This window comes from Echeneis naucrates, chromosome 24 (assembly GCF_900963305.1).
Source record: "Echeneis naucrates chromosome 24, fEcheNa1.1, whole genome shotgun sequence".
NCBI lineage: Eukaryota > Metazoa > Chordata > Actinopteri > Carangiformes > Echeneidae > Echeneis > Echeneis naucrates.
Genome location: NC_042534.1, coordinates 8899959 through 8910028, shown reverse-complemented (window position 1 = coordinate 8910028; position 10070 = coordinate 8899959). Strand labels below are relative to the sequence as shown.

General features: G+C 41.8%; 1 protein-coding gene across 2 annotated transcripts in view; it reads left to right on the top strand.

Annotated features, from left to right (window-relative positions):
* jdp2b (Jun dimerization protein 2b) overlaps window positions 1-9417 on the top strand; it is a 10369-nt gene extending 952 nt beyond the window's left edge. Inside the window, exons 2-5 of one of the 2 annotated variants that reach the window (XM_029496885.1) lie at window positions 162-214; window positions 7339-7553; window positions 8004-8108; window positions 8317-9417. In XM_029496885.1, the coding sequence (XP_029352745.1) occupies window positions 7359-7553; window positions 8004-8108; window positions 8317-8508 (492 nt within the window). In that variant the 5' untranslated portion in view covers window positions 162-214; window positions 7339-7358 and the 3' untranslated portion in view covers window positions 8509-9417. Of the gene's footprint in view, window positions 1-161; window positions 215-7335; window positions 7554-8003; window positions 8109-8316 lie in introns of both variants that reach the window. The other variant, XM_029496884.1, reaches the window with a different exon arrangement.
* Window positions 9418-10070: the final 653 nt, after the last annotated feature.

Below are 10070 nucleotides of genomic sequence, written 5' to 3'. Positions count from 1 at the left end.
TTCTGTCACCCAATCAGCCCCAACTGAAAGATGTTTCAGCTCTAATAAAGATAGTAATAACAAATCAGAATATAGATATAATAACAAACTACTATAATATAATTATATAAGAATTTACCTTTGCTGTTACTAATAAGGATGATTTTGTTATTTTTCTACAGCGTCCAAACACAGTTGCATCATTGACAGAAGACAACTGATAAGTTTTCTCTGAGTAAGTACATTTGAGCATTTTTTAACACTTTTACAGTGAACTAATCAGGGACGCAGGAGTATCACCTCCTGCTGCGCTGAAAAATCTTTTCTTGGCCTTGCTAGTTCATCTCGAAACATAAGCAACGTAAATTAAGTGTGAAGTTTATTTGGCAGCATGCTGGTGCTGCAAGAATGTATGCTTTGATTGGCTTATATTCGTAGCTTTTGCTGTTGCTGACAATAGTGCTTATACTCATGATTTTTAGAGATACTGGATTAAGGAACCTCTTTGTGTGTGTGGAGCCTGTAGTGAATTTGCATAGATAAATGGACATCAGCGCTACACACGTTGTCACTGCGATTGTTTCTTTTAACTGAGCTGTTGTGATGAGCCAGTAAATATTGTCCACTTGTCTACAGTAGAGACTTTAAAAAGATTTACACTTTATTGTATAACAGTAACTCTATCTAGGCCTAAGATAGTTCCAGTTATTTGGGCCTGCTGGCTAGAAGGCTAAGGGCCAATCACAGGGTGGGAAATATGACTGGCAGGGATAGATCATGTGCGTTTGTGTGGGTTTGTGACTTGTAAAGTTCATAAGGTCAGGGTTTTCCTATACAGCCAGTGCATGAGCTTCGGCTGGTGCAGTGCTTGCTTGTACAACTACATGCCACACAGGGTAAACTATTTGTGTGCTCTTTATACATGTGTTTACTATGTGTCTTGATCTGTGTTTGCGTGTGTCTAAGTGAAAAAGCGTGTGTTGCAGAGGGTTCAAATGCCCCAGCGCCTGCCCAGGCACATCCGTAGAATGGTTTCCGCATAAATGGAACGCTGCAGTGGATTAATGGGGAAGGGCTGGCGAGCCGACAAGCAGCGCAGGGCCGACGGGGCTCTGAGGCTGGACGTGGGCGCACAGGGTTTATTTTAAGTAGAAATGCCTTCCAGTGTGTCTCTGGAGAGCTGGAATTGCCAAGCTGCACCCCACTACACTGAATAGACAGCAGACGCATTGCAGGCAAGAAAGCCAACTATGCAACAGCCAGCCTCAATGATACTAATACTAATGCTGGGTGAACAGCTCTTCACTGCCGTGGGTATCACATTATCAGTATCACATTGTAGTCCCCATAAACCTTTCCACATGGTTTGTAAAAACAGTATGTCAAGACAGACCTGAAGTACACTGTGGAAGCAAATACCCAAATGTCCCAAAGTGTAACCAAGAGGGGAGCCATTACAGTCTGTCCTTTTTTTTTTTTAATCACTAAAAAGAAAAGAGCACAGTAAAGGCATTTTTTAAAAACCCTATATGTCATTATAATTTCCATATTTTTTCGATTTTTATTGGACTTGAAGCCAGTTTTCTCTGTTTGCACAGAAAGGGGTGCTGTCAGTAAATGTCACCCTAAACACTGGCCTTTAGCACATAGCCTCTGAGAACAACAGAGTGATTGAACACATTGTACAGTGTAGACATTGGACCTTGTTTGATCAGAGCAAACGCCTGCTTGACGTGGACTAGATGAGGAAATATCAGAGTACAAAGTATGAAACAGCATTAAAGTGACGACCACATGTTGCATAAGGGTGGGGATTGCTTCAGAGGTGGCATTAAATCTAATTCTCTATGCTCGGTTGACCAATATCTTACTCTCAGGGATTGCACATACAGTAACTTGCCTTGGATTTGTCACAGACGTGAACTCCATACATTTGAAATGGCCTTTGTTTGCATTTAGCATTTTGATTCATTTAATCCATGTCTGAGACAAGCCAAAGCTCTGTGCCATGCAAAGCCTAATTCTGACTTGCAATGTGGTGAGAAATAGTAACATTACAATAGTTCAGCCAGGACCACCCAGATGCAGAATATAGATGTGTAACTGTCTGAATGGCATTAAGTAAGCTGAGCGGTAAGCTGGCCAATGATCACATAGTAATGCTTGCATGAAGGCAGCCACAGTCCTCATGCTTTGTGCATATCTGCAGGTGCTTCGTGTGTGGATTTGCCTGAGAAATTTCTCTTTCTTAGGCTGAAGTCTAGAATAAAATGCAAAAAAGTAACTTCCTGCTCTCTTGTGAACAAAAGTTCACATTGTGCAGGGGTAACTGCATGCACTCCAGCTTTGCTCGGTGTGAATGCATCCAGGGTGTAAGTATGACGAGAAATCCAGTTTTATCAACATTGTTGGCAATATTGCGAAGTTACATGTTTACAATTGTGTTGCTCTGCTCTAGGCAAGTTTTACCTTCTTCCTTCTTCACAAGAGAATTTTCAAAAAGTTTCATTTGTCTGTGGGAGCTGCTGAGACCGTAAGAGCAGTCAAAGGAGAAATGAAAGCTGAAATGAAAAGATCCTATTTTCTGTTGTGATAATCACTTCCACTCCCACACAGAATCACCCTTGAGTTTAATGGCCAGAGATGACCGCAACATGATCATAACAACAGCCATTATAATGGTGTCTCCCCCTCCCCTCCCTGTGTCCTGTCCTGTCCCGCCAATGAAAATATAATGAGAGTTTTGAGGAATGTTGATACTGTATATTTGGACTATCCTGTCCTTCAGGGAAGACTGTGCCAACTTCCCTGGTTTCCTGAGGATTGCGAAAGGCTGTAACTCAGCACACAGGCTGAATGAATGCAGACGGTAATGATGATCGCTGAGACCTTGGCCAGAGATTGAGAGAGTGTGCCTTGGCCTGAGCCTCTGTGCCTCATTGTTCATTTTCAGCACTTGAGTTGAATTAGAGCTGTAGAAGCTATTTGCAAGAGTTTTGCAAGATGTTGGTGTGTGGGCTGTGCAGTGGCCTTATTAGTCCAAAATTAGACTTGAATAAAGTACACTGACAAAAAGTGGTCAAATAGCATCTTGGAAAGTGTGCAAGTCTTTCCCGTATTTCCATGCTCCACTGACGCAAAGTTGAACAGTCTGACAGCACAAAACTTTAACTCTAAATGAAAAATAAATTGGCGAGCAAATACTCTTGACTCCTGCTTTCAGTCACTAAAACTACCGTGCTGGTATAATTTTAGCTGTGAGTGGTCTCCTCCAGAATGAGCAACAGTATATAAAGATAATGAGTAGCCTTTGAAATGCCCCTGTAACCCCCATACCTCTCCTTTACCGTCTCTATAGGGGATGAGAATAATAGGGCCTCCAGTCATGCTGCTGGTGTTTGGTAGGGGGCTGAATTCCTCAGTGCAGCTAATTGCTCTCAGGAATGACTGAGGAAATGGACATTTGGTCGAGCTGAGGGGACAGATACAGTGTGTGAGCAAAGAAACCAGTGAATTGTGCATATGCATGTCTACGTAGGTTACACTGACTGCCTGTACATTCACATATAGGAACCCTCACATGCTTACTTTGACTCGCTCTCCTCACAAACACCTCTGGCTATCCACAGCCCACATGCCATTAGATTAGTTTTGGGCTAAAGCCAGAACCTGCATTGAGCACGGTCCTATATTTCATAACTAATACATGACATTTCTGCTCCCCGCCCTTGGCTTCAGCCTGTCTCCTCTCAGTTAGCCCTGAGAGACTGCAGTGCCCACACCGCTGCTGGGCTGTGTAGGTGTCTTTGTTTGAGGCTAGTGTGGGCCTGAAAGCTGTGGCGCTGGCTTTTCTGCTTGACTGCAAAAGCACAGTAACTATGTTGCATCATCAAACACTGACCACTAATCCTTTTGCTGCAGGGTGCTGCTGACTGAAAACCTGAGGAAAAATACCCCTTTAAAAAAAAAAATTATGTAAAAATAATTTTTGACTCACACTTCAGAGTGTAACGATGCCCTGTGAGACATGCATCAGCAAACTTTCCCTGTGTTATAGAGACTTCTTCAGGGTTTCATATCGCAAGGCTTGTTGGGGTGTCGTATTTGCAAAGGGGATTTTTGTCACTTCTCTGGCACTTTGAAAGCAACGGAACTGATTAAACTTAAAACCAACTTTCTACTCAACTTAAAAGTTTCGCTCAATTCTAAAGACAGACATAGTTAGAGTCTGTTATGTCAGTTTACAGTGCGTCTATAAATTATCCGGTGTGGTGTGTAACTCACTCAATAGGCATCTTGCTTCACACATCATCTCACCTTTGTTTTGAAGGCTGCTGGCACAAGCAGCTCTGTGGGTTTTTGATTTATGTGGTCTGATGTCATGCAGACAAATATGAGGTTTATATATGTTTATGTGCAGAAGTGTATCAGCGTGCCTGTATGTTTGTGTGGGTACATGTGGCGAAGTCTGGCCTCAGCTCAGCATGTTTCAACAAGCCACAGTGAGGAATGGGGGCTTTCCTTACAATATGTCTGACTGTGCTGGGCTCGGTTCAATATACTGCGTATGAGCCAGTCTAATAGACATGAAATAAGATTATTCCTGAACCTACATGCTTTCTCAACTTTGATTTCCATTGAAAAACTGTTTGTCCAGGATGGAGCCTAATCCGAGTCTGTAAACTGGTCCTGGGTGTCTGGCCAGTTTGGAGTTTGGACTCCATTTTGGCCCGGAAAGTGTTTCACTTCGGTCATTCCTAATGTGTGCTTCAGTTCCTGTGGCGGTTCTCTCAGCCCATGGGTCAGTTTGGATTGCATCTTTTGAATTCTAGTGTAGTTATTGGTCAACAATGAGCAACCCAAGAAAAAAAAAACAAAAAACAAACCAAAAAAAAAAAACCCCTCATCAGTCATATGTTTATTTCTTCTAGACCCATTGGGCCACTATTTGATGTAGGAAGACACATTTTTGTAAGTTTACAGAGACCACTGCTCAGTCGAAGACTTTATAGAAAAGGCAGTGGTTGAGTCCAACAGTTTATTCTATTGTCTGGCTACTTTTTAACAGCCTTTGCTCTCATTCAGCCCTGGATCAGCTGCCTTGTTCTTAGACAGCCTCTCTGTGGAATGAGACAACTTTGGCACCTTCCATTCCTCCACCTCTCCTGGGAGTTTCAGAGAGAGGGAATTTTGTCTGTGAGAGATTTTTTACCAGGGCTGTCTTGTTCTTTTCCTCTCCAGCAAAAACAACAGGCTGCTGCCAAACGCTGTGTAAATGGGAGTATACATACAGTGGGAGAGAGGGTGGGGAGGTCAGAGAGGGATAGAAAGAGAGAGCAAGGGAGGAGGCAGGTAGGATTTAAATAATAAAATGCCTCATTGGACACTGGCTCCGCACACCAACTTGTCCTTGAACAGAATAAATCATGCAAACTGAAGGTGTAAGTCTACAGCTCAACAGTAGTGTAGATATTAGCTGGAAGACTTGACTATAGATGTACTCCACCTTTATTTATACATAGTGGAATATCTACAGTTTGTAAAGTTTAATATAGTAATGGGAAAGGATACAAGGTAACAAACAATGTGGGAACAACTAACACGTGTTGGTACATCTGCATTAGACTTTGTTGGCTTGACTATTTTGCATCATACTTGCTTTATAAAATATTGGGTTACAATGTGGGTGGTACGGAATAGGGAATACTTTTAGAGTTTAGCTCAGTTAACACCTCAGGGGTGACTTCTTGGCCTAAGTGAGCAGGTTCGGTCACTTCCATAGACGACAGTAAACCCCAGTCCAACTGTGAAAACACTCTGAGACCAGCCCATAAGGGTGGAGTATATTAGAATAGCGTTACATAACCCTGCTTTTTACCTCCTCTATTGCTTTTGTAATGGCACACATTTTTCACCTCTGCAAAAAAGAAAAAAAGTGTGTGTGTGGGGGGGGGGGGGGGGCAAAGAAAGAAAAACTCGACATAACTTACAATATGCTCAGCCTGACGGCAAGTAACCCAAATGCAAGGTCAGCTGTTTTTGCAGCTCTTCACAATACACGTCTTTGTTGGTCTCCTATGAGAGGAGCTTTGTTCAGTTTGTACCCAACCTGTTGAGGTTTAGGTTTGGCCAAATACTCAGTAGGCAAATGTGAATTAAGCTGTTAAAGTCACATTGATAGCATCAATCTTTTTAAAACTCCTCGTAGCTTTGGCTGGTAATCCTAGCTAACCAAACGTACTGAAGTATTAGTTGCATCAGTCATCCAGGATTTTCTCATAAATATACTGACAGCTGGCTGTGTGCCCTAACCCTACCCACACTTTGCCCATTTACCTTATAGATTTTTATTGATAATTGCTGGACCATAAGAGAAACTATTCCTTGTCAGATGTTACTAAAAGTCTCTCTCACTCCTGCCTTTCCTTGGAAATTGCAGGGATGGGCAGGGAAGAGTCAGCTCATGTTTCACTGTTCCCATCTGTAACATTTGTTTTTTATTTGGCCATAAGAAGTTTTCCAACCCTTGGTCTCACAGTAATTAGAGAGACATCTTAATTCTTCAGCCACTTCCTTTAGGCCTGCACAAGTTCTCCTTTTTCTCCTCTCTGCCCCTCATTCCTCCCTGATTACATTAAAAAGTGCTGCGGTCAAACCCTCTAAACTACCCAAAATTGGTGAAAGAGGGTGGCGGTGGAATGTCTTTTGACACAAACGCTTTTGATATCCTTTGAATCCTTGTTAAAAGACAGAAAATGGAAAAGTCAAAAAAATTCACTGGATTAATGTTCAGAAGAGAAATATGGGTCTCCGCTTAGGCAATCAGTCTAAAATGGTTGATGGGTTCTCTCTTAATATGAAGCTACAGAGATGAGTATAGCTGCGAACAGTGTTAAGTTTGTTTCCTGCTGGCTGATGATGAAGAAGATAATAGAGCTGTCAAAGCTGCCAAAGTTTCAATGGAAATGTCACCATGTGTTTACAATAATGTTTGATGACAATCATCCAGAAGAGTAAATGAATCCTTTTTCTGACAGAATATAAATACTAAGGGGTGATTAGATCGAGATAGATTGAGGGTTTGATTGTGTTGCGTGAGTTACCATCATATACCTACTCCCAGATGTTTTAGAGCATATATTTGTTTTGTACCACATTTTGCAGGATGGGATGTGAATTAATTGGTTATTTTAGGCTAGAGGGGAATTAAAATTACAGTTTGCCTTCAAGTTTATGCACGAAAAAAGTTGCTGTGAAATTTCATTATCAGCGGTTTCCCTTTAGGCTTAACATGTCCTAATTACTCCTACTCTTCCTCTTTTTGCTCTCTCTCTCTCTCTCTTTCTCTATACACAGCAGCGGTGGTGGCCGTGTCGGACATGATGCCGGGACAGATACCTGACCCTTCGCTAGCGGCGGGCTCCTTACCCAGCCTGGGGCCGCTGGCAGGCATCTCGGCCACCACGCTCACTGATCAACTCAAGCTGGCTGACTTCCGCCAGCTAGGCACCATGTTGTCCCCGCTGCATTTCCTGGGGAGGCTGGGGAAAAGGCCGCTTTCCATCAAGACAGAGGTGAGGAGGAAAAGGGAAAAGAAGAAATGCTGCAAAGTGGGGTGTATGAAAGATCAGACCAGAGAAGAGCTCCAGGATCTTTAAAAGCTCTCTGTCAAGGCAATAATGAGAAAGAGCTGCATATAATGATTTAAGTGACTTCATTAAAAGTACAATGAAGTGCAGCTGGCAGTTGTTCAGAAATATTTTTTGCACTTAATTAGACTTTTATGTTTGACAGCCATGTATTTATATATAAATGTAAATATTTTAATAGTGTAGACACCTTGTGAATTTCAGCTATTATACAAACGTGGTATGCTATAAGATAGTATTCCCTCTAGTGGTTGAAACAAGAAGTACTTGAGATTTCACAAGAGTAACCACTCTTAGTTATAGGTATAGACAATTCAAACAGTAATTATCAGATTTTTTTTCTTATAAAATTCATTGTACATACTGTGTTGGCAGATGGATGAAGATGAGGAAAGGAGGAAACGGAGACGGGAGAAAAACAAAGTAGCAGCAGCACGATGCCGAAACAAAAAGAAGGAACGAACTGACTTCCTTCAAAGGGTGAGCTCATGACACAGCAGTGCTAATGGGCAGACATAAACAGCTGAGGGTGGCAGACGAGAGGAGCCGGATTTAAGTTAACCTGAGCATCTGATGATATTCAAGCTCTTTAACACAACTTTGAGCCAACACAACCAGGCTAATTCAAGCCTGGTTTAAACAAACAGGATTAAATCAATTCATATCTAATAATTCAACATCTGTCCAGGAATCAGAGCGCCTGGAGATGGTGAACTCAGAGCTGAAGGCCCAGATTGAGGAGCTCCGCATGGAAAGGCAGCAGCTAATGGTGATGCTCAATCTCCACCGGCCCACCTGCATCGTGAGAACCGATAGTGTCAAAACACCTGACAGCGAGTCCAACCCCCTGCTGGAGCAGCTGTCCACTGACACCAAGTGAAAGCAGGAAGCCAGGGACACTGCGTCCCTGAAACCCAATCTAGCAGCATCATGGCAGCCATTAAAATGAAAATATAACTGGCAATACATTTATACATAAGCACTTGCGCTCCAAGCTGGAGACTTTTGGAGACTGTGCCCAAGGACCGGAGGTTGTAGGGCATCCTCAGCACTGCTACACGAGCTGGCTCTGTCCATTGGAAGACTGGAACGACCCAGCTCCATCTCTGCATTGAGTCAACACTTAATGTGATGTGCCTAGTGTTTACTTCAACCACCTCTACACAAAAGGGACCAATGCAAAACATAAGAGTACAACTGGAAACAACGCTGAGGAAACACACTAATATCGATATGGTGCTCTGTTACTAAAGCCCTGAGTAAATTGTGTGGTATTGTTTCAGTGCAGAGGCCCACAAAGACTTAGTGTCCTGCAGTTTTCCTTTGTATGCTAGTCGAAATATACAGGTGTAGAGTTTTTAGAATACAATACTCAATACAAGTACACCAGACGGAGTAGAGTTTTCTGTTTTTGTAATGTTGATTTCTATACCCTGCCTTGACGATGGCAGATACCGGTTGATCCGATTTGTGGTGACGCTGGCGTCATGAAAAGCACATATACACAAAATGTTTACACCCTTGTTTTTTTGTACTTGTTGTCTGTCCATTATTGTACTTGTTTTATACTGCTTTGTATACATAAACATATATGAAATGCTTGTTAATCACTTGATGTGATTTGTCCTTTCAGTCTTTCCAGTCTGTCTCTGTCATGTTGCGCTGTTAAACAGCTGTGAAAAGCAGAAATCTCTTCAGCTGAGCAGTATTTCAATGTCTGTTCTGGACCTGTATCTGCTATGTATGTCTCTGTTACCCTGAATAGATTAAATTTTATTTTCTAACTACATGAACCAACATGGCATTTCTCTCTAGTGAAATGAATCAGAGCCATTTTGTTTTTTCCACAGCAGTCATGACACTGGAAGTAACAAATTACAAAAAGTTGTGCAATCATATTTTCTAACAGCTGGGGAACATTGTCAAAATGAGGGATTAACTTTAATTAGCAAAATTTATAAATGGTCTTTCATGCTTTTATTTCTGCAAGGCTTAATGTCCACTGTCTCCTTGTTGAGAGCACAGCAGGGGAACGTTCCCATTTGCATACAGAACAAATGCCTAAATATAAAAGTGTACATTTTACATTTAAATTAAACCTTCTATAATTCTAATTTAATTTTAATTTGATCAATACTTAATTTAGTCCCTTTATAATTGCGTTGATTCCAACATTAATCAATATTTAACAGCAGATCATCAGTATGCTGACTGATGTTACCTTTGGACAGCCAGAAAAAGTCACCAAGGGTATGGCCACAGTAAATTTTTGATTTCTGCCCTTCACTCTTCATACCAGGATGGAGGAAAAACTCTTGGTTGGATCCCAAAGATAACGTATTAAACACACAGCAGTGACAGGCATGAAGAGGAAGATGAGCAAAAACTGGCCTGTCCAGAAGGCAATAAGTCAACATTTCTGACCAAACAAACATGAAGGAG